General features: G+C 51.8%; 2 protein-coding genes across 2 annotated transcripts; one reads left to right on the forward strand and one right to left on the reverse strand.

Annotated features, from left to right (window-relative positions):
* Positions 1-1,662: 1,662 nt before the first annotated feature.
* TGME49_235200 (PAN domain-containing protein) lies at positions 1,663-9,987 on the reverse strand (the record flags this gene model as incomplete). Its single annotated transcript, XM_002368884.2, has 13 exons — positions 1,663-1,877; positions 2,178-2,648; positions 2,910-3,386; positions 3,574-4,044; positions 4,277-4,741; positions 4,959-6,947; positions 7,112-7,357; positions 7,490-7,729; positions 7,822-8,070; positions 8,171-8,416; positions 8,714-8,959; positions 9,272-9,511; positions 9,747-9,987. The coding sequence occupies 13 exons, from the start codon at positions 9,985-9,987 to the stop codon at positions 1,663-1,665; spliced, it is 5,796 nt and encodes a 1,931-aa protein (XP_002368925.2).
* A 2,544-nt stretch (positions 9,988-12,531) lies between these two features.
* On the forward strand, positions 12,532-23,917 carry TGME49_235315 (PAN domain-containing protein; the record flags this gene model as incomplete). Its single annotated transcript, XM_018780422.1, has 21 exons — positions 12,532-12,641; positions 12,759-12,778; positions 12,953-13,213; positions 13,437-13,682; positions 13,784-14,032; positions 14,177-14,278; positions 14,594-14,842; positions 14,980-15,225; positions 15,461-15,700; positions 16,013-16,258; positions 16,556-16,801; positions 16,902-17,150; positions 17,243-17,482; positions 17,615-17,860; positions 18,026-18,997; positions 19,048-20,013; positions 20,231-20,695; positions 20,928-21,398; positions 21,586-22,062; positions 22,324-22,794; positions 23,095-23,917. 21 exons carry the CDS (start codon positions 12,532-12,534, stop codon positions 23,307-23,309), a joined length of 6,987 nt encoding a protein of 2,328 aa, XP_018635833.1. The 3' UTR covers positions 23,310-23,917.
* Positions 23,918-24,295: the final 378 nt, after the last annotated feature.

Consider the following 24,295-nt stretch of genomic DNA (forward strand, 5'->3'; position numbering starts at 1 on the left):
GTTGCGGCACGACAATCTCACTGTCAAATAAGAGAGTGCTGCATTTGAGTAACGAGGGTGCACAACCGAACCACGGTAGGGTGGTCGATGCGGAGCAGATGAAAGAGTGTTTCGGCCTTGATTTCGAGACGCTGTCACTTCTTTCTCCTGGTTAACTCAAAGTTGTTATCTTGGCCCACTGGTCAAAATCTCAGGACTGTTGTATATCACTTTACGCTGCCAAAGCCTTCTCTGGGAGAAACCGCGCATATCGCAAAACGGATCAACGACTCGGACATTACCTTATCTTCCTATACACTCAGGTTGTTCACCAAAATGTCCAGGGTCGCAACACAAAAGAAACCTCTCAGCAGGATCTGGACTCCATAGGACGCATTCCACAAAAGGCTGCAACCCTTAGCTGAAGAAGTTATTCGGGATATAAATGCCACAGCGTGGGATCCGACTCCTCGCAAGCTTTAGAGAACGTCATTCACGTTTTCTTGCGTGACTCTTCCACCCAACTGGCCGTTCTACACCTTACCCCGGTAGCGGTGCTCCTTGATTCTCACACAGGGCGCCGTCTTCCCTGTGGGACGTTTGTGTGATGTGGCTGGCTACAAAAACCAGTTGAAGCAATTACGCCTTCCCATTCAACTCACAGCAGGAAATTCGTACTACAACGCATAGAGATTTTGCACGAAGAAGGTTGAGTGTCCAGGCGACAATGGAATATGCTCTATGTCTGGTGCAGCGTACGTAGCACGTATTCGCTCAAAGGTTCCTTCTAGACAGCTTGCTTCGACTTACTGATAACTCGAAACAGAATGTTCTTTTTCTCGAGCGCATGGCAGAGCTACCTCCAGAGCATCTTTAAACTTTGGAACATGAGACGAACTCACCCCCAAATGGGGTATGCTCGTTCATCAGCTTTTCTGAAAGAATGCAATGCATGCTTTGTCCAAGGAAGTGTCGAATCCCGGACGAAGACTATAGATGTATTTATACGCCATGCTACCCTCAAGTAGAAGTAGTTGGGTGTCCCCCTTTCTTCTGTTCTGTGCATCCCGCTACTTTAGCCTTGTACTTGCAAACGAACCTACGTCGAGACTGCATTGTGGTGACACTTCCTTCCACCTACGCAGCATTCGGGGCCTCTATTCTGGATGTCAAACATCCGGTAAGCAATCATGATCCCGCAGACTTGGTCACGGTGGAGTCTGAATATCTCACGTATCGGCCCTTCACGACCTCTTCTACCGCACCAGGGGCTGCGTGCAATTAAAGCCGGAGGAAAGGTGACCCGTAGAAAGACAGGGCGTATGCATAGTCTACCGTACTCGATCGCTGCAGATAGCAGTAGCCTCCAAGAAAACTGACTCAAACGTCCAGGAGAGAAAACCGAATGTGCTGGCGAACGGGTATTTGGTCACACAACAGCTGAAATGTAATGAGGGGAGGTCATTAGTGTAGGTACGGAGGCAAGTTGCTCTTTTCTCCAACATCGCTCTTCTTCAAATCATTCAACGTTGTAATCCTCACACGCCACACACACACTCGGAGGTGACCGAATAGAATCACCTCGGGGAAACGACATTTGTATTTTTGGCTTTCGGTCTATGATCAACGACGGTCCGCCGTTTATCTTCAAAACGCATGACGGGCGATACCACAGAAAGGCTATTACGGCGCGACATAGTTGACCACAACGGCCACCGCGCTGTCAGACACTTCATTGCTGGTAACAACCTTGGCTTGCTTGTACTGCGGAGGTTCCTGCGCTGGCGTGACCAGGGAAACGCCAACAGTGTACGAATGTTGAGAGGTGGCAGTCTTCAAAACTTCATCTAAGGTTCCCTCGGTTTCAAACATGATCGGATTTTCCAGGAGAAGGCGGTCTGCGAACGGACAGCAATAGCAACAACACAAGATAATGAAGTGGATATCGGACAGTATTCCAACGCGTTCTGAAGTTACTAAGTTGCACGCCAGAAGTCTCTCTGCATTGACGTCTATCGCACACCGCCTGCGCGCGCCCAATGCGAACACCTTGCTTGTATTCCTCCCTCCGTCAGGGTGTATTCCAACCTGTCGGCCGGCGGGTTCGCCATCGTATCAAAACTATATGTCTACATCGGCTTGCGTTGCTACCTGCTATCGATCCCCATTACTAGAAGACCATCAAGCACAACTCTCACCTGCTATACCACTCTCGCACGACGTGGCATTACGGCGAGTGCCAGATATAACAAGTCCTGGCGCCTCCACCTTCTTGAACGCAGAGTAAAGGGTGCAGATCGAGCCTGCCTCAGTCAGCTCTAGCGCCCAGGCAGCACATTCGATCCTGTCGAAGCATGCAGCCATGCATCCACACAGGTCGTTCTTCGTCGCGGAGCCTTCGACGGTATCTATAATATCCTCTTGTTCTCCGGCAAGAACCTGGAACGGCTGCAAAAACCTGTAATGGAGTTCCACTACAATCGCTCCGGCTTCGGCGGTGCGGTCGTATGCGGGATCCTGTATCGTCCTGCACACGTCTATTGTCTCTGTATATTTATACGACCATGCCAGGCACGAATCGTCGTCCTCACACCTTTTCTGGCAGTCCAGGACCGTTGGCGCAGACAGCTCTTGCGTTGCCGGCACTTGGTATGCGCCATACACCACAGCTGAGCAGAAAATGCACCATTCCGCAGCCGTGAGATTACCAGTCCCCTTTCATGGTGAGTGCAGCGTCCTGATGTCACAAAGCTGGCCACAAAATCCTAAGGATGCTTCTGAAGACTACGAGGTAACTAGAAAACGCTCATCCAACACAATCTCGCATCGCGAGGCATAAAATCAGTATTGCCCTGTGGCAGTTTCTCCGTCGTCTTTCAGGTACAGCTCGACAACTTCCTGGATTCCGAGCAGCAGTCACATCCACTCACCTCGTGCTTGAACATCAGAAATTCCCTTGCTTCCGGAAACCGCCAGAGGATTTGTAGTGCTGGCAACTCTTACAGTCTCCGTGAAGTATTCACACTGGGCCCCGGTCGCGGTGATCTTCATTGTCCATGCGTGGCAATCAGCAACGTGTGATTCACACTGTTCCACGCAGTGCTGCACTGGGTCTGCAGGCGGTGATGCGGGATTATCAGTTTTTATCGGTTTGCCTTTGAGCTCCATGAAAGGCCTGAAGAACCTTGAACTTATTACCGACGTGCGGGCGTTGTTGTTGGGCTCGAGCAGGGCATTCCACGCACCAGCGACACATTCCAGGGTGTCATCGTCTTGAGTTGTGGTAGACCACTGAACGCAGTTTGCTGTGTTCGTGCAGAGTGTCTCGCACTCTGTCTCGCTCTGAACGGTTTGCCTTGCAAGTATCGTGTCTGTCAACCTTGTAGCAATCGCCGTTTGTAATTTGACTGATGAATAGGATCAGCAAAACGCGGAGCGTGTGGTTCAGAAAATGTATCGAACCGGCTGGAGCATACGATGAGAAACTACATCTGCAACAGTGGCAACACATGAGACAGACAAAGAAGGCCACGACTCCCTACTCACTGCCTCCTGAGCACATCCGGCACAGTCATGCTGCCGGCAGAGTCTTACCGTGTGAGGCCTCGAAGGCTGAGCCATCAGCCTGCTTGGTGCCAGACACAACGAGCGGGGAATCAGCGACACCAGTCGAGATGCTCGCGAATAACTCGCAACGGCTCTCATCTCCTCGGAACGTCCATGCTTTGCAATCCATTGCTGTTGAGCAAGCTGTCGCGCAAGCAACAGCTGTGTCCAGCTGCTCCGTTGTTGAGGTGGAGCGTTCTCCGACGAAGGCAACCTCCGTCATCATCAAACGGTTCTGCCTGCGAACCAGGACGCTGCCCTTTTGTCTTTTTGTGAATCGCGGCAGATCTGCCCCGTCGCCAATAGACCCAAAATAGCAAGCGCCGTCACGGGCCCCCGCTCCAGCCACAGCGTATGAGTACGCAAGGCAGTGGCTCTTCTGGAATTGTACAGCGCAGTCGGTTACGGGCTTGACGACCTTGTTGACCGCCACAGGAAGGAGCGCAGTGTCGACCAAAACTGCGTTCGCCAAACGTACAATTGCGAAAAACGGTTGCATGAGTGACCTCAATGGCGTTTCAACCGCGCATTCATGGGTGGGGTCCCGAGTACGGCAAGCACAGAGAGATTCACGCCTCATGCAACACGTGTTGTTCTGACGCGTTTCTGATTTTCATCCCATGTCATACATGTGAAGCCAAGACACCCCTCGTCACAGCAGGCCATCTCGCGGTGAGCGTATGCTACTTACCAGCTTCCTCTATTTCTTCCAACAAAATGCCAATATCCGCCGTCACACACGACGCATTGTCAGTCCAAGCATCTGTGTGGGCGTAGAGCGAGCAGACACCGGTGGACAAATCAATTGACCACCGCTTGCACGTCTCAGTTTGGCCACAAAGCTTCATGCATTTGGTCAAGGTGCTGCCAGACTGGTCGGAAATGGATACAGTCGTCGGCTTCCTCCCCACTTGCAGAACGAGGTTATGCTGTGCGACTACGACCTGGTCCTTGGAAACAACAGCTCTTTGTGCACCCAGGCGTCCGAGGAAACAGTTTGGCGTCCCGTCACTGGCTGCTCTCGTGAATGACGCAACGCGACAGAGTTCCACGCCGGCGCACATCTCGGCGCAAGCTTCCGGTGAACTAGCCGTCGTCATTTGGAATGTGCCAAGCAGAAGCAAGTCTATGCCTTTGCCGTAAGTGTATGCTTCGCCTAAGACAAGTCAGCGCAACACAGGACGTTCGTCAAGAAAGATGTCATTTTGAACGGGTATGCGTACCGAACATACTACGAGAACGAGGGACTTCTGCCACTGAGCTGGCGCAAGACGTTTGCGCTTCTCCAGGCACTTGCACCAGTACAGACGCCGAGTGGCAAGTGACTGCTATCACCTCCTGGAAAAGCAATCAGAGACTATATGAGAACTTACTTGGATAGGATGAGTCTTGGCTTTCAGCGTACCCAGAGACCCATTCGTAATCATACGTCTCGCTTCCCAGCACTTCATCACCATATAGGTTGCAGGTCTGATCGAACTTGTTCCATGACCAAAACGGTTTCTTTGGATTGGCCTGAGCTTGTTTCTGGCATTCGTTGGCGCTTGCGGCTGTGAGCGCGGCTGATGCGACAGTTTGGCCGGACAGAAGATCTGCTCCGTACCTTCGATCGTCAAGGTACTTACGCGGTACCATCCCTCTAATAGAGTACTTGCCTCCAGAAACCGCGTTAACATTGGTTTTCTTTGTATTTGTTGCTGTGAAGTCCTTCAGGTAACAGTTTACGGATCGCCTAGGGTAGAACGTCCAATATTTGCACTGGAGCACGTTCGCACAAGCTTCTTGGCACTCTCGTAGCGACTGTGCTCGGAGTGGGTCTTTCGGCAAATTTGCGTCAACGTATTCAATCCCCACCTCCACAGTAATGACGACATCCTTCGAACCGGAAACTGCTCCAGCCAAACTCGCTTTCCCCTCCAGAGCACCAGCGCCCTTGAGGTGACAGGCCATAGATTCGTCAACTGTAGAGTAATATGTCCAGTAGTGGCACTCTGGTTCACCGTTGCATGCTCCAAGGCATGCAGTAGCATTTTCTGCCGCAACAGGTGAGGCAGGCAAGTTGTGGTTCTTCAGTTCCACGTCCACTTCCGCGTAGTGGCCACCGGATGGTTCCATAGGGGTACTGCAGTACTTCGGCCCAGACACAATTCCAGGGAAAGGAAGTTTCTGCACCGTCGAGCCTGCGTTCTCCAATTTTCTGAGACGGCATCGCTTTTCCGATGTGCTAAAGGTGAAGTACTCACAGTCGGTGAACTGCTGGCAAAGTTTTTGGCACTCTGAAGAAGTCTCCGCAGTGATTACTGGGGCAGTGTCGATACCCAAGTACAGCGTATTATTTTCTGCACATTCAGGATGACTTTCGGACGGTGCGCATTCCTTCGTAGCTGACGTCGCGAAAGGTTTCGGCAGTTTGTATAATTTGTCTTCCCCTCCTGCATACGCCTTCTTGAGAATGCATGCACTTGTCAGGCCGTCGAATGTGAAGAAATCGCAGTGCACATTTTCCTTGCAGAGTCCCTGGCAGTCCGTTGCCGATGTGGTTGTGACAGTTCTGAGAGTGTTACCAAGGTATTCCGCATCCCGTTCAGCGCAGGAAGGGGCATCAGTCTCAGGAGCCTCACAGTATTTCGTAGCCGAAACTGCAAAACCGCGTGGCACAGCCTGAATTTCTGCGGAAGAAGAGGCGAACTGCTGAAGCACACACCGTCCATCCTGTGAATGATAGGTGAAGAAATTGCACACAGAGCTTTGTTGGCAAAGCGCCTGGCAGTGGAGTGCCGAACTCGCTGTAGCATGGGAACCGCATTCTTGACCGACATACTCTGTATTATAGACCGCGCACTGCGGACCAGAGTCATGGTTGTCATTGGAGCTGCAGAATTTCATGCCCGATATCGCAAAACCGACAGGTAGTTCTCTCTGCGGCCTTCCGGTCTCGGAGCTCTTGAGAACGCAGCGGCGTTCGAGGCGGTAAAAAGTAAAGAAAGAACACAGAGCATTTGCCTGGCATGCCGATTGACACTGAGCTGCGAAGTTGGTGACAAGGGACTGGAGTTCGACACCAATAAATTCAACGTTGGTCTGGAAGCATGGCTGCAGTGGCTCCTCAGGCAGCGAAGGCGGAGGCACGCCTGGGCCGTCAAAGAACTTGGGTCCAGATACTGTAGACTGTCTGGGGAGTCGCGAAGTGGGAGCCATCGCGTTTTTCAAGAAACACGACATTTTGTCCTGGTAGTACGTCCAGTAGTGACAGTCTGAGTACTGTTGGCAGAGATACTGGCAATCGGGGTACGATTTAACAGAGCCATCGTCAACTAACTTGATGTCGTTGCCAACGAAATCCACGTTAATCTCAAGGGAGCCTGTCAGAAAAGAGAACATATGGAAACCCACTCTCATTGCAGTCCCCGGGGCAGCACGCAGGCAAAGTTTTAGCTATCTTAAGCAGACATGTGGGGGCTTGGTGTAAAGCAGTTACAAAGAACATGGTAAAGCGAAACAAACATCTCATGGTGCGCAGACGTACCAGCAGAAGGCGCGCAGATCCGGGGGCCAGAAACCATTCCCACAGAGCTGAAGTCTTGAACACGCCCTAGAAGGGCATTGCTACTCTTCAGGTAGCAGTTGCTTGTCTGGCCGACCCAGGTCCAGTAAGCGCAATGGGCAGCCGTGACGCAGTGGTAGTGGCAAAGCGCAGCTGATGTCACCTGCCCCGTCTCGATTTTTTCGGTGTCGAAGCCGTGGTAATCCACGTCGACCTCGTAGCATTGCCCTGCGAGAATACACGAACGTAGCAGTTGCCAACTACGTTACCGGTGAACCTCTGGAGGCCACCTAAGTTGAGGCTGGGTTGACTCGCCCAGAGCGAAACAACTACAAGGCAGCATGCAGTCTGCGGACCTACCACGAGGTGTGCATGTTTTCGGTCCTGAGACGAGACCTGCGGTCGCTGCATCTTGCGTTCGACCAAGTAATGCCCCTTGGTTCTTTAAGTAGCAGTTCTTCTTCTGGCTGACCCATGTCCAATAAAAGCACTGCACATTCGCTTCGCAGAGCTGCTGGCAGTCGGCATAGGATGCGACGGAATTCGTCTCGATTTTTTGAATGTCGAACCCTCGGTAATCCACGTCCAGCTCGTGACAAGCTGCACAAAACAAGCACACCTCCAAATGATTTCTTATGGAGCATGTGAGAGGAATCCGTGAACCTGCCGGTGAGCCACGAGTTTTTGCTTACTTGCAGGGACAGGGACACAGTCTTTCGCTCCAGATATTTTGTCCATCGTTGTGCTATCTCGCATCCAACCTTGAAGCGCATATGGATTTTTGAGGTAGCAGCTCTGCGTCGTCTGCACCCATGTCCAGTAGTAGCAGCCTGCGCGGTTTTTGCACAAAGCTTGACAAGCTGAGGGGGTTGTCACCTCCCCTGTTTCCAGCTTTTCGATGTCGTATCCATAGTAATCCACGCCGACCTCGTAGCAGGAGCCTGCCACAGTCAGCCGCACACAAGTTCGTTCCTTTATGCACGGTCAATCGTTGTCCCGAAGACTCAATGTCACCTCTCTCCCGCATAGTCAGCGACCTACCGGAAAACTGTTCGCCGCAGCGTCTCGAGCCTGAAACCATCCCGAAGGTGCTGGAGTCTTGAACACGTCCGAGGGGAGCGTATTGATCTTTCAGGTAACAGCTGTTGGTTGACCGCACCCATGTCCAGTAATGGCAGCTCTGGTCAGCCTGGCACAGCGCGCGGCACGAGTCCGCTGAGAATACCTGTCCAGATTCCAACTTTTTCACATCGTGTCCTCGATAGTCTACGTTGTACTCGTGACAAGCTGCAAACGAACAACCAAAGACACATCAATCTGACATCTCGATCTGTCAGCCTAGATGCGAAGGTCTTGCTGCTGTCATTTGTTCCTGAAACGTTCCACCGGCGTGCAGAAGAAGTGTCGCGAGGCCTGCCGATGAAGTGTTTGCACGCTAAAACCACGGGCAACGTGGTCGTGCGCTGCCTCATTGTTGCCTCGCCACGCTATTGCCTCCAGATGACTTCGTGATGGCGGCAGCGATGCTACTGCACAGTGGTGTCCCGTTTCGCGTGAAACGAGGCCCCGAGAGAGCCAGTTTACCTTGAGGGACCGCAGCACATCGTTTCGGGCCGGATATCATTCCAGAAGCGGCCGGTCCGGCATCACGACCAATTAGGGCGAAGTAGTTCTTGAGGTAGCAGTTTTGTTTGTAGCTGACCCAGGTCCAGAAGGAGCACTCCGGGAGCTTTTCACACAGAGCCTGGCACTCCTTCGCAGAAGCGACGTCTCCACTTTCAATCTTCTGAACGTCGTATCCACTGTAGTCGACATTGTCTTCCTTGCAAACTTTGAATCCGCGCAGGTCAAAATGGAGCACAAACAATCATGGGGAGGTGGGAGTTGACTGAAGTGCAAAAGCATTTTCTATTCGTGTGTAGTCTGAAAACTCCAAAGATTTTACCCACAGCGTTTCCTACCGAACAGACTCACACAGCCTCAACAACGCGTCAGAGCACTGACACACACCACAGACCAGGAAATGCGTGAGATCGGCACTAAACATTCGCAGCTGTTAAGCGGTGCTTTGTATCGCAGGCTGCGCTGTGACGCGGTGGTCAAATGCTGGTGGAGCACGGGTATGCGTGGTCAGCACCTTACCCGGATGGAGGGGGCAGAATGCTGGACCTGAGACCATTCCCAAAGTCGATTCGTCGGCATGGCGCCCATTCAGGGCAAGATTGCTCTTCAGGTAGCAGCTCTTTGACGAGCTCACGTAGGACCAAAAGCTGCAGCCAGCAGTTCCTTGGCACATATGCTGACAGTGTTTTGCTGACGAGCATTGACCCTCGATCTTCTTAATATCGAAGCCTTGATAGTCCACGTCCCACTCGTGGCAGCCTGCAGAGAAAACGTTGTTGTAAGAGGTACTCGCATGACCTGTGGGGAGCAGCTGGATGCGAGTTCAGTACACAGCCGTTTGGCGCATATAAGAGGGACGGCAAGATCGAGGAGCTACGTCCGACAGGAATATTGCGTCGGGTACCGGGGAACGTTTGCAGAGCGAAAATCCGACGTACTTAACAGGTAACCCGCAAATCGATGTCGGAAGCGAAAAACTGGTGCGACTGCTTACCTGGTGGGGTTGGAGTGCAATACTTCGGCCCCGACACCATGCCGACGGTTTGCTGGCTTTGGACTCTCCCCAGCAGAGCATGAAGGTCTTTCAGATAACAGTGTTCGGTTTGAGAGACCCATGTCCAGTAAATACAGCCGCTAGTCGCCTGGCAGAGGGATTGGCAGGCCGCCGCGCTGTCAACCCGTTGGTCCTCAATTTTCTTGATATCGTGTCCATAGTAGTCGACGTTGAGCTCCATGCAAACTGCGAGCAGAAAATGGAGCGGCACGAACTTCTCGTGATGAAAACCGAAGAAAATGTAGGAGCAATGGGCATGCGTACCGTGGAGACGTTACGTTATGTGTGGCGATTTCTAATGCTTTAGCCGAAAGCAATCAGCTAAAGCTGAAAGCTTAAAATGGTAGTTTGCTCCTGAAGAAATAGTTAGACGCGTTAGAATTGAGACATTGCGTATTGAATATGGAATTGCTTTCCCAGAAATTTTTCCCCTGTGTAGTGCGTCCCCAAACAATGGGTGTGGTCATGGTAAACACGACAGCTGCGAGGGACACTGTACTTCAGTTTGCCACTGCAGCAAACTTACAGGAAGAAGCCGAAGCGGCCCTGAAAAAAACAGACACCGGTATCGATTGGGTTCTGTTTCTGCTCGTACACTTCCGTTGAGGCATGATGCCGCTTAATCTTTTATTTTGTTTTGCTATGCAGCAGGGCACCATCGTAGGTCATTGTCGCTGCTATCTTGAGAGTCTTCTATCAGTCTAGAATGCTGAATATGACTCCAGTTATGAGACCGAGGCAACCAAGTTGTATATGCCTGTTCTACACTCCACCTAGCTGGACTGCTTGGGACAGATAAAAGAGCTGGATTTTAATCTCCGGCATTAAGGTTGTTATCCCACGTCCGTGGTTTTATAACTATAAGCGTTATGATCATAACTATGCTTTGCTAACACAAGGAACCTTGGATCTGCTAAACAAAGGCATTCAATTTCCAAGCCAGTCGTCGAACTCGCAGGACATAGCCCCAAGAAAATGGTAGGGCACTGGGCAGGAAATATATACCGAACGCACACCGTGGAATTAGCAGTTTGTGATGTTGTGCAGCAGACGCTTTTCTTCCTCCACTTCCAAATTCTCATATATTCTTCCAGTACTTCGTTCCACAGATTCAAGTTCTTGTGTGAAACACTGTGCAAATATCACGGCAATCACTTCGCTAGTCTCCTTCCTGGTGTCCCTCTGTACGGAATAGTCGGGTGCAGTTCTTTGTAGCGTAGCACCTACGTTACTTTCGAATTGGGTCTATGCTTATACTAAGCTAACATGCTTGACGACAATACCTTCCAAGCACAACAAAGTCATTTATGACTGCTGCACACCAAGATCCCACTGGACTGTTGTCAAAAGGAGTCCCTTGTTTACACCTTTATACCGTTACACTTCACACTTATAAAATACAGACGGGTAAACAAACACAGGATAGTTTCTGAGCGACTGAATATGACTCTAATGCTCACCCCCGTAAACCCTCATAAATAATCAGAGAGCTGCTGATCACGTCCACTTCATGGGCAGAAAACCCCCTCCGGCACCATGGTTTCTTACCAGAACGAACAGCTAAGAAGGGCTACTGCAGTTGCAGCGACGGCTGTGGCGGTGACTGCCATGCCTCTCCAGACGCGACGGCTGCCGGCCGTCTTGTAGCAGGGAGCGGCCATTGCGTAGATGTCTGCAATAATCTATCGACACTAGAGGAGGCGGAACTGAAGTGAACAAGGAAAACAACAATTCAATATGACAGAGTAAAAGAGATGGGTGAGCCCGCGGACGTGGCCAGTAGAAATCGGATGAGTCTACTGGATAACATCGTCCGCAAACGCGGGTCCGTGTCGTTATCTGGTGTCTTGCTGGAGTCAAAACTGATTCTAGGTCACGGAGGAAAACAATAACGCGGAATGAGAGGCAGTGCAGCATGCCTCTCACGACTGATAAACTCGGCAAAATTAATTGTGAACTTATGCAAAAAGTGAGGCAGGGGCAACATAACGGGCGTTGAATGTAACTACTAGTTACGCAGGGCAGGAGTTTTGGTAGACTTGAGGGTACAGGCAGGCGGACGGCGACGGCTGCAACTGTCGGTTTCCAAGGTCTTCGCCACACACGGTGACCTTGTTGTCCCGCCCGTTCTCGTGAACCGTTGAGCGGTGCTGCCGATCTACTCCTACCGTCTTGCTGCAGTATCCCTCAAACGACACTCCGGACGTTTGAGAAAAAGCGCGGTTACGGCTCTTTCGCTTTGGCACGCAGACATTCGATAGAACGTGATGACGAATTCTTGGTGCACGAGCCACCACCTATCGCCTGCAACGCCGTGCCCTGCTGTCTCCTTACGGGAGACAGTCGTCTCATGCACTCTCAGGCTCGCCGCTCCCCCAGGGGCATATCAATTCTTGAATGCACGCCTACTGCCATATACGTTACAAATACTTTTGATGTCTTCAGTAATATCTTGCGAGGAGGTGCTCCGCGCCGCCTCTTATCTCAAGTTGTGCCCTTCTGCCGTGCCCCGAATTATTTTTGCAGACACGTTGCCAGAAAACAAAGCGGACCCGCGCTCGCGGCCGAAGTTAACTGATAGAATAATTCGTTTTTTGCCGGCCACGTGCGAGAACTCACCCCTCTTTTTTAATCTGTCAGACTGAATTTGCTCCACAGCTGCCTTTCTTGTTCACCTCTGTTCCCACCTCTCTAGGGACGAAAGTATTTTGCTGGCATCTGTACAATGGTCGCTTACTGCCGCAAGACGGCAGGTAGCCGTCGCGTCTGGAGGCGCATGTGCGCCGCTACAGCCGTCGCTGGAACCGCGATTGCTCTTCTCAGCTGTTCGGCTAGGTAAGAACCATGGAGTTACGAGTGTTTTTACGCTCCTACGATCAACCTGATCAGCATCTCTCTGAAGCGTACCATCAGAAACACAGCGCCTCAAAGACTGATGTTTGTTTTCTTCAGGTCCGTCTCGGCTTCTTCTGGTAAGTGTGCTGCCATGGCGAACTGAATTGTAGAGTCACTGGAGTATTTCACCGTAACTCTTTTCTACCACGGCTTGCGAAAGACGTATGCGGAAGGTGATTTGCTCTAGAAAACAACGTTCACGGGTTTGACGGATGCTGATGGACCTCGTTGTCATGTCTCAAATTCATCAGATGCTCACTGCTACGAGAACAATACAGACTATCGTGGCTTGGATGTCGAGAAGGTCGAGACTGGAACTGTGCATTCGTTTTTCGCCTGCCAAGAACTTTGTGCGGAGCATCCGCAGTGTTTTTTCTGGACCTGGGATGCGGTCAACAAGAACTGCTACTTGAAGGCAGAAGCTGCTGCAGCCTCTCGTGTCACCGGCTCTAGCGCGATTGGTCTCGTGTCAGGTCCAAAGAGCTGTCTCTCATCAGCTCCGTCGATGCACGGTAAGACGACGTTCCTGTCATTGCCGTTGGTCACCAAATGTATATAATTTTCTTCCGTGAGCGGCGTTGTTTCACATGAAGACACTTCCGAATCGTACCCTCGAACTTTGTATCTAGATTATCCGTTCCTCGACGCATTAGGTCAGCTGAGCAGCGTCGTTACCCCTAACCATTGATACAGCAAGCCTGTGTCGTGTTCGCGATTGCCCTTCCCTCCTGACAGGCTGCTATCAGCTTGATACAGATTACTTCGGGTACGATATCGCGACGGTTGAGGATGGCAGCATCGCCAGCCCTGGCGCATGTCAGACAGCATGTCAGGAGACAGCGGGGTGCCAATATTGGTCATTCGTCAGCCAGACATCGGCGTGCTACATGAAGGACAGCAGAGCACTTCTAGGATATAAGAAAGGCTCAGACACCGTCGGCATGATCTCGGGTCCGCGGGATTGCCTGCCCCAAGTCTCAGGTATGGCGGTATGTTGCACTCATGGAGGCTTTCCCAATGAAAAATGCCTTTCTCCGACCTCGTGCGACATCAGAGGCCTTGTAAGTCTGTGGCGTCTGCAGCTTGGTGCTTTGAGGGCAACGTCGACTACGTGGGCTATGACGTGGAGAAAGTCGAGAACGGCCAAGTCACGTCTGCGGCAGCATGTCAGCAACTGTGCCGTGCCATTCCTCAGTGCTTCTACTTCACCTGGGTCTCAAATGAAAACAACTGCTTTTTGAAGAACTCAAGCGCTACTCAAGGGCGCAGTAGCACTTATTCGACTATTGGGATGGTATCCGGACCCAAAGTTTGCCACAGCAACCCTCCAGGTTAGTATGCAGCGTCTGTCAAACGTACGCCACCTACAGGGGGCCGCAGCCGCACTCTTCACCAGCTCGTATTGCGTGGGAACAGTTGGCACTGTCAGGTGCTGATGTTGGAATATATGTTTCTTTATATGTTGTTCATCGCAGGTGCTTGTTACGAGCTGAATGTAGACTACTTCGGCCACGACGTGCAGAAGTTTGAGACCGGACAGGTGACCACCGCAACTATGTGCCATGAGTTGTGCCGTGGTAAAGAGGATTGCTTTCATTGGACTTGGGTCAAACAGACACAGTCGTGCTACCTCAAGGGGCCATACGCCCTGCAAGGAAGAGTTCAGGACGACACAACGGTCGGAATGGTCTCCGGTCCAAAGGAGTGCATAAGTCCTCCAGGTTAGCTCTACAGTCCGTCATCAAGTCAATCGCTATCTCACAGTCAAGAAACACTGGTTCCAGAATTGCGGCAGCTGCTCCCTTCAGGCTCGTGTACATTGGAGAAACGGGTATTTTTTGCCCAATGCGATTTGAGATAAGGTCATCTGTGTTCATTATGCATGCTCTCAGTCCCCTGTTTCGAGAAGGACGTGGACTACAGTGGTGGGCTGGTGATTGAAATGGGACCAGGAGCTGCGACATCCGCAGCGATGTGTCAGTCGTTCTGCCAGGCATCGCGTGTCTGCTATTTCTGGACTTGGAATCGCGACACACAGAACTGCTTTTTAAAAGACAGCACTGCCACCTCGTTCTGGGTAACGGGCGAGTCCACTATTGGCCTCGTATCCGGACCCAAAGACTGCGAACCTCTACCGCCAGGTATGATTCCAAACCCCCTCATCCTCAAAACGTATCCAGCGATGAGCCTGCATTCGCCCCACTGATTAGCGGTCGCAGCCCAGCCACTGGTACGGACACCACGAGCTCATTCTACACTTTCCTTTTTCTCCCCCCAGCCTGCATGGAGCTCAACGTCGACTACTATGGACACGATATCAAGAAAATTGAGGATCAACGGGTTGACAGCGCGGCGGCCTGCCAATCCCTCTGCCAGGCGACTAGCGGCTGTATTTACTGGACATGGGTCTCTCAAACCGAACACTGTTATCTGAAAGACCTTCATGCTCTGCTGGGGAGAGTCCAAAGCCAGCAAACCGTCGGCATGGTGTCGGGGCCGAAGTATTGCACTCCAACCCCACCAGGTAAGCAGTCGCACCAGTTTTTCGCTTCCGACATCGATTTGCGGGTTACCTGTTAAGTACGTCGGATTTTCGCTCTGCAAACGTTCCCCGGTACCCGACGCAATATTCCTGTCGGACGTAGCTCCTCGATCTTGCCGTCCCTCTTATATGCGCCAAACGGCTGTGTACTGAACTCGCATCCAGCTGCTCCCCACAGGTCATGCGAGTACCTCTTACAACAACGTTTTCTCTGCAGGCTGCCACGAGTGGGACGTGGACTATCAAGGCTTCGATATTAAGAAGATCGAGGGTCAATGCTCGTCAGCAAAACACTGTCAGCATATGTGCCAAGGAACTGCTGGCTGCAGCTTTTGGTCCTACGTGAGCTCGTCAAAGAGCTGCTACCTGAAGAGCAATCTTGCCCTGAATGGGCGCCATGCCGACGAATCGACTTTGGGAATGGTCTCAGGTCCAGCATTCTGCCCCCTCCATCCGGGTAAGGTGCTGACCACGCATACCCGTGCTCCACCAGCATTTGACCACCGCGTCACAGCGCAGCCTGCGATACAAAGCACCGCTTAACAGCTGCGAATGTTTAGTGCCGATCTCACGCATTTCCTGGTCTGTGGTGTGTGTCAGTGCTCTGACGCGTTGTTGAGGCTGTGTGAGTCTGTTCGGTAGGAAACGCTGTGGGTAAAATCTTTGGAGTTTTCAGACTACACACGAATAGAAAATGCTTTTGCACTTCAGTCAACTCCCACCTCCCCATGATTGTTTGTGCTCCATTTTGACCTGCGCGGATTCAAAGTTTGCAAGGAAGACAATGTCGACTACAGTGGATACGACGTTCAGAAGATTGAAAGTGGAGACGTCGCTTCTGCGAAGGAGTGCCAGGCTCTGTGTGAAAAGCTCCCGGAGTGCTCCTTCTGGACCTGGGTCAGCTACAAACAAAACTGCTACCTCAAGAACTACTTCGCCCTAATTGGTCGTGATGCCGGACCGGCCGCTTCTGGAATGATATCCGGCCCGAAACGATGTGCTGCGGTCCCTCAAGGTAAACTGGCTCTCTCGGGGCCTCGTTTCACGCGAAACGGGACACCACTGTGCAGTAGCATCGCTGCCGCCATCACGAAGTCATCTGGAGGCAATAGCGTGGCGAGGCAACAATGAGGCAGCGCACGACCACGTTGCCCGTGGTTTTAGCGTGCAAACACTTCATCGGCAGGCCTCGCGACACTTCTTCTGCACGCCGGTGGAACGTTTCAGGAACAAATGACAGCAGCAAGACCTTCGCATCTAGGCTGACAGATCGAGATGTCAGATTGATGTGTCTTTGGTTGTTCGTTTGCAGCTTGTCACGAGTACAACGTAGACTATCGAGGACACGATGTGAAAAAGTTGGAATCTGGACAGGTATTCTCAGCGGACTCGTGCCGCGCGCTGTGCCAGGCTGACCAGAGCTGCCATTACTGGACATGGGTGCGGTCAACCAACAGCTGTTACCTGAAAGATCAATACGCTCCCCTCGGACGTGTTCAAGACTCCAGCACCTTCGGGATGGTTTCAGGCTCGAGACGCTGCGGCGAACAGTTTTCCGGTAGGTCGCTGACTATGCGGGAGAGAGGTGACATTGAGTCTTCGGGACAACGATTGACCGTGCATAAAGGAACGAACTTGTGTGCGGCTGACTGTGGCAGGCTCCTGCTACGAGGTCGGCGTGGATTACTATGGATACGACATCGAAAAGCTGGAAACAGGGGAGGTGACAACCCCCTCAGCTTGTCAAGCTTTGTGCAAAAACCGCGCAGGCTGCTACTACTGGACATGGGTGCAGACGACGCAGAGCTGCTACCTCAAAAATCCATATGCGCTTCAAGGTTGGATGCGAGATAGCACAACGATGGACAAAATATCTGGAGCGAAAGACTGTGTCCCTGTCCCTGCAAGTAAGCAAAAACTCGTGGCTCACCGGCAGGTTCACGGATTCCTCTCACATGCTCCATAAGAAATCATTTGGAGGTGTGCTTGTTTTGTGCAGCTTGTCACGAGCTGGACGTGGATTACCGAGGGTTCGACATTCAAAAAATCGAGACGAATTCCGTCGCATCCTATGCCGACTGCCAGCAGCTCTGCGAAGCGAATGTGCAGTGCTTTTATTGGACATGGGTCAGCCAGAAGAAGAACTGCTACTTAAAGAACCAAGGGGCATTACTTGGTCGAACGCAAGATGCAGCGACCGCAGGTCTCGTCTCAGGACCGAAAACATGCACACCTCGTGGTAGGTCCGCAGACTGCATGCTGCCTTGTAGTTGTTTCGCTCTGGGCGAGTCAACCCAGCCTCAACTTAGGTGGCCTCCAGAGGTTCACCGGTAACGTAGTTGGCAACTGCTACGTTCGTGTATTCTCGCAGGGCAATGCTACGAGGTCGACGTGGATTACCACGGCTTCGACACCGAAAAAATCGAGACGGGGCAGGTGACATCAGCTGCGCTTTGCCACTACCACTGCGTCACGGCTGCCCATTGCGCTTACTGGACCTGGGTCGGCCAGACAAGCAACTGCTACCTGAAGAGTAGCAATGCCCTTCTAGGGCGTGTTCAAGACTTCAGCTCTGTGGGAATGGTTTCTGGCCCCCGGATCTGCGCGCCTTCTGCTGGTACGTCTGCGCACCATGAGATGTTTGTTTCGCTTTACCATGTTCTTTGTAACTGCTTTACACCAACGCCCCCACATGTCTGCTTAAGATAGCTAAAACTTTGCCTGCGTGCTGCCCCGGGGACTGCAATGAGAGTGGGTTTCCATATGTTCTCTTTTCTGACAGGCTCCCTTGAGATTAACGTGGATTTCGTTGGCAACGACATCAAGTTAGTTGACGATGGCTCTGTTAAATCGTACCCCGATTGCCAGTATCTCTGCCAACAGTACTCAGACTGTCACTACTGGACGTACTACCAGGACAAAATGTCGTGTTTCTTGAAAAATGCGATGGCTCCCACTTCGCGACTCCCCAGACAGTCTACAGTATCTGGACCCAAGTTCTTTGACGGCCCAGGCGTGCCTCCGCCTTCGCTGCCTGAGGAGCCACTGCAGCCATGCTTCCAGACCAACGTTGAATTTATTGGTGTCGAACTCCAGTCCCTTGTCACCAACTTCGCAGCTCAGTGTCAATCGGCATGCCAGGCAAATGCTCTGTGTTCTTTCTTTACTTTTTACCGCCTCGAACGCCGCTGCGTTCTCAAGAGCTCCGAGACCGGAAGGCCGCAGAGAGAACTACCTGTCGGTTTTGCGATATCGGGCATGAAATTCTGCAGCTCCAATGACAACCATGACTCTGGTCCGCAGTGCGCGGTCTATAATACAGAGTATGTCGGTCAAGAATGCGGTTCCCATGCTACAGCGAGTTCGGCACTCCACTGCCAGGCGCTTTGCCAACAAAGCTCTGTGTGCAATTTCTTCACCTATCATTCACAGGATGGACGGTGTGTGCTTCAGCAGTTCGCCTCTTCTTCCGCAGAAATTCAGGCTGTGCCACGCGGTTTTGCAGTTTCGGCTACGAAATACTGTGAGGCTCCTGAGACTGATGCCCCTTCCTGCGCTGAACGGGATGCGGAATACCTTGGTAACACTCTCAGAACTGTCACAACCACATCGGCAACGGACTGCCAGGGGCTCTGCAAGGAAAATGTGCACTGCGATTTCTTCACATTCGACGGCCTGACAAGTGCATGCATTCTCAAGAAGGCGTATGCAGGAGGGGAAGACAAATTATACAACTGCCGAAACCTTTCGCGACGTCAGCTACGAAGGAATGCGCACCGTCCGAAAGTCATCCTGAATGTGCAGAAAACAATACGCTGTACTTGGGTATCGACACTGCCCCAGTAATCACTGCGGAGACTTCTTCAGAGTGCCAAAAACTTTGCCAGCAGTTCACCGACTGTGAGTACTTCACCTTTAGCACATCGGAAAAGCGATGCCGTCTCAGAAAATTGGAGAACGCAGGCTCGACGGTGCAGAAACTTCCTTTCCCTGGAATTGTGTCTGGGCCGAAGTACTGCAGTACCCCTATGGAACCATCCGGTGGCCACTACGCGGAAGTGGACGTGGAACTGAAGAACCACAACTTGCCTGCCTCACCTGTTGCGGCAGAAAATGCTACTGCATGCCTTGAAGCATGCAACGGTGAACCAGAGTGCCACTACTGGACATATTACTCTACAGTTGACGAATCTATGGCCTGTCACCTCAAGGGCGCTGGTGCTCTGGAGGGGAAAGCGAGTTTGGCTGGAGCAGTTTCCGGTTCGAAGGATGTCGTCATTACTGTGGAGGTGGGGATTGAATATGTTGACGCAAATTTGCCGAAAGACCCACTCCGAGCACAGTCGCTACGAGAGTGCCAAGAAGCTTGTGCGAACGTGCTCCAATGCAAATATTGGACGTTCTACCCTAGGCGATCCGTAAACTGTTACCTGAAGGACTTCACAGCAACAAATACAAAGAAAACCAATGTTAACGCGGTTTCTGGAGGCAAGTACTCTATTAGAGGGATGGTACCGCGTAAGTACCTTGACGATCGAAGGTACGGAGCAGATCTTCTGTCCGGCCAAACTGTCGCATCAGCCGCGCTCACAGCCGCAAGCGCCAACGAATGCCAGAAACAAGCTCAGGCCAATCCAAAGAAACCGTTTTGGTCATGGAACAAGTTCGATCAGACCTGCAACCTACATGGTGATGAAGTGCTGGGAAGCGAGACGTATGATTACGAGTGGGTCTCTGGGTACGCTGAAAGCCAAGACTCATCCTATCCAAGTAAGTTCTCATATAGTCTCTGATTGCTTTCCCAGGAGGTGATAGCAGTCACTTACCACTCGGCGTCTGTATTGGTGCAAGTGCCTGGAGAAGCGCAAACGTCTTGCGCCAGCTCAGTGGCAGAAGTCCCTCGTTCTCGTAGTATGTTCGGTACGCATACCCGTTCAAAATGACATCTTTCTTGACGAACGTCCTGTGTTGCGCTGACTTGTCTTAGGCGAAGCATACACTTACGGCAAAGGCATAGACTTGCTTCTGCTTGGCACATTCCAAATGACGACGGCTAGTTCACCGGAAGCTTGCGCCGAGATGTGCGCCGGCGTGGAACTCTGTCGCGTTGCGTCATTCACGAGAGCAGCCAGTGACGGGACGCCAAACTGTTTCCTCGGACGCCTGGGTGCACAAAGAGCTGTTGTTTCCAAGGACCAGGTCGTAGTCGCACAGCATAACCTCGTTCTGCAAGTGGGGAGGAAACCGACGACTGTATCCATTTCCGACCAGTCTGGCAGCACCTTGACCAAATGCATGAAGCTTTGTGGCCAAACTGAGACGTGCAAGCGGTGGTCAATTGATTTGTCCACCGGTATCTGCTCGCTCTACGCCCACACAGAGGCTTGGACTGATAATGCGTCGTGTGTGACGGCGGATATTGGCATTTTGTTGGAAGAAATAGAGGAAGCTGGTAAGTAGCATACGCTCACCGCGAGATGGCCTGCTGTGACGAGGGGTGTCTTGGCTTCACATGTATGACATGGGATGAAAATCAGAAACGCGTCAGAACAACACGTGTTGCATGAGGCGTGAATCTCTCTGTGCTTGCCGTACTCGGGACCCCACCCATGAATGCGCGGTTGAAACGCCATTGAGGTCACTCATGCAACCGTTTTTCGCAATTGTACGTTTGGTGAACGCAGTTTTGGTCGACACTGCGCTCCTTCCTGTGGCGGTCAACAAGGTCGTCAAGCCCGTAACCGACTGCGCTGTACAATGCCAGAAGAGCCACTGCCTTGCGTACTCATACGCTGTGGCTGGAGCGGGGGCCCGTGACGACGCTTGCTATTTTGGGTATATTGGCGACGGGGCAGATCTGCCGCGATTCACAAAAAGACAAAAGGGCAGCGTCCTGGTTCGCATGCAGAACCGTTTGATGATGACGGAGGTTGCCTTCGTCGGAGAACGCTCCACCTCAACAACGGAGCAGCTGGACACAGCTGTTGCTTGCGCGACAGCTTGCTCAACAGCAATGGATTGCAAAGCATGGACGTTCCGAGGAGATGAGAGCCGTTGCGAGTTATTCGCGAGCGTCTCGACTGGTGTCGCTGATTCCCCGCTCGTTGTGTCTGGCACCAAGCAGGCTGATGGCTCAGCCTTCGAGGCCTCACACGGTAAGACTCTGCCGGCAGCATGACTGTGCCGGATGTGCTCAGAAGGCAGTGAGTAGGGAGTCGTGGCCTTCTTTGTCTGTCTCATGTGTTGCCACTGTTGCAGATGTAGTTTCTCATCGTATGCTCCAGCCGGTTCGATACATTTTCTGAACCACACGCTCCGCGTTTTGCTGATCCTATTCATCAGTCAAATTACAAACGGCGATTGCTACAAGGTTGACAGACACGATACTTGCAAGGCAAACCGTTCAGAGCGAGACAGAGTGCGAGACACTCTGCACGAACACAGCAAACTGCGTTCAGTGGTCTACCACAACTCAAGACGATGACACCCTGGATTGTGTCGCTGGTGCGTGGAATGCCCTGCTCGAGCCCAACAACAACGCCCGCACGTCGGTAATAAGTTCAAGGTTCTTCAGGCCTTTCATGGAGCTCAAAGGCAAACCGATAAAAACTGATAATCCCGCATCACCGCCTGCAGACCCAGTGCAGCACTGCGTGGAACAGTGTGAATCACACGTTGCTGATTGTCACGCATGGACAATGAAGATCACCGCGACCGGGGCCCAGTGTGAATACTTCACGGAGACTGTAAGAGTTGCCAGCACTACAAATCCTCTGGCGGTTTCCGGAAGCAAGGGAATTTCTGATGTTCAAGCACGAGGTGAGTGGATGTGACTGCTGCTCGGAATCCAGGAAGTTGTCGAGCTGTACCTGAAAGACGACGGAGAAACTGTCACATGGCAATACTGATTTTATGCCTCGCGATGCGAGATTGTGTTGGATGAGCGTTTTCTAGTTACCTCGTAGTCTTCAGAAGCATCCTTAGGATTTTGTGGCCAGCTTTGTGCCATCAGGACGCTGCACTCACCATGAAAGGGGACTGGTAATCTCACGGCTGCGGAATGGTGCATTTTCTGCTCAGCTGTGGTGTATGGCGCACACCAAGTGCCGGCAACGCAAGATCTGTCTGCGCCAACGGTCCTGGACTGCCAGAAAAAGTGTGAGGACGACGATTCGTGCCTGGCATGGTCGTATAAATATACAGAGACAATAGACGTGTGCAGGACGATACAGGATCCCGCATACGACCGCACCGCCGAAGCCGGAGCGATTGTAGTGGAACTCCATTACAGGTTTTTGCAGCCGTTCCAGGTTCTTGCCGGAGAACAAGAGGATATTATAGATACCGTCGAAGGCTCCGCGACGAAGAACGACCTGTGTGGATGCATGGCTGCATGCTTCGACAGGATCGAATGTGCTGCCTGGGCGCTAGAGCTGACTGAGGCAGGCTCGATCTGCACCCTTTACTCTGCGTTCAAGAAGGTGGAGGCGCCAGGACTTGTTATATCTGGCACTCGCCGTAATGCCACGTCGTGCGAGAGTGGTATAGCAGGTGAGAGTTGTGCTTGATGGTCTTCTAGTAATGGGGATCGATAGCAGGTAGCAACGCAAGCCGATGTAGACATATAGTTTTGATACGATGGCGAACCCGCCGGCCGACAGGTTGGAATACACCCTGACGGAGGGAGGAATACAAGCAAGGTGTTCGCATTGGGCGCGCGCAGGCGGTGTGCGATAGACGTCAATGCAGAGAGACTTCTGGCGTGCAACTTAGTAACTTCAGAACGCGTTGGAATACTGTCCGATATCCACTTCATTATCTTGTGTTGTTGCTATTGCTGTCTGTTCGCAGACCGCCTTCTCTTGGAAAATCCGATCATGATTGAATCCGAGGGAACCTTAGATGAAGTTTTGAAGACTGCCACCTCTCAACATTCGTACACTGTTGGCGTTTCCCTGGTCACGCCAGCGCAGGAACCTCCGCAGTACAAGCAAGCCAAGGTTGTTTCCAGCAATGAAGTGTCTGACAGCGCGGTGGCCGTTGTGGTCAACTATGTCGCGCCGTAGCAGCTGTTCTGCCGCGGCGTCAATCATGCGTCGTGCAGAGTAACCATGTCTTCCTCGTCTTCTTCGAGGTTCGAACTTCATCTTTCTTGGTTTTGTAGCCGTATTACATATAAATCGTTTTTTCTTCTGATGATAACTGGGAGTAGCTTATATGCACATCTACTTTGTCCTCTCTCACAAACAGATGAGCGTGTGATGGTTGTATCAGCGGCAGGCACTTCGACACTTACGTTACAACGTCAAGTGTAACATGTTTAGACATGCGGTCGGAGGCTCGTCACCCATGTACATCTGATTTTTATTGTCTTGAAACATCGACTTCCCACCAGTGAAAATCGTCGCTCTGTCGCAGCAACACTATTGAATCATTTTACAGGGCACTACGCCATTTTGGAGCGACATGAGGACCCAGGGACTTCTGAGAAACATGATTATCACTTCAGTAGGTCGCGGTCCACCTCAGACTAGTGATAGAGACCCGAAAGATAAGAAGGCACCCTTAAACGGTTCGGTGTCTCTCACGCGAGATCAAACATAGGAATCCGGACAGCGGAAAAGTGTAGTGTAGGTACGTGTTGAAGACAGCTGGACCGCGTATCAGATATACAATAACAGCACAAAGGTCGCTGACAACGCACGCCAAACTCATAAAGCGTCGTGTCTTATTGCTAAAAACATTCGGTCACACAAAATGAGGGGAGATGATAGTGCCAGCACTGTAACTGTCGGCAGAGATCCAGGTTTCCACGATTTCTTGACACAAACAGTTTTGCACGTTTCTGCGCCCGTCACCAAATCTTTCTGATGCTTGGTAGTTGAACGTCCAGTGATCTTCCGAGGCTTCCACCGGGTTTTATCATAGAAGAGCTCACTGTATTAGCTTCTCCGGTGGACTGAGGCTAAGAACAACAAATGTTTTTATTAGTTGCGAAAGGCCACCTCACCAAAATTCAACGGGCTGCCCTGCACAGTTGCGAGCTCCTTGT

The sequence above is a fragment of the Toxoplasma gondii genome, chromosome X (genome assembly GCF_000006565.2).
Source record: "Toxoplasma gondii ME49 chromosome X, whole genome shotgun sequence".
NCBI lineage: Eukaryota > Apicomplexa > Conoidasida > Eucoccidiorida > Sarcocystidae > Toxoplasma > Toxoplasma gondii.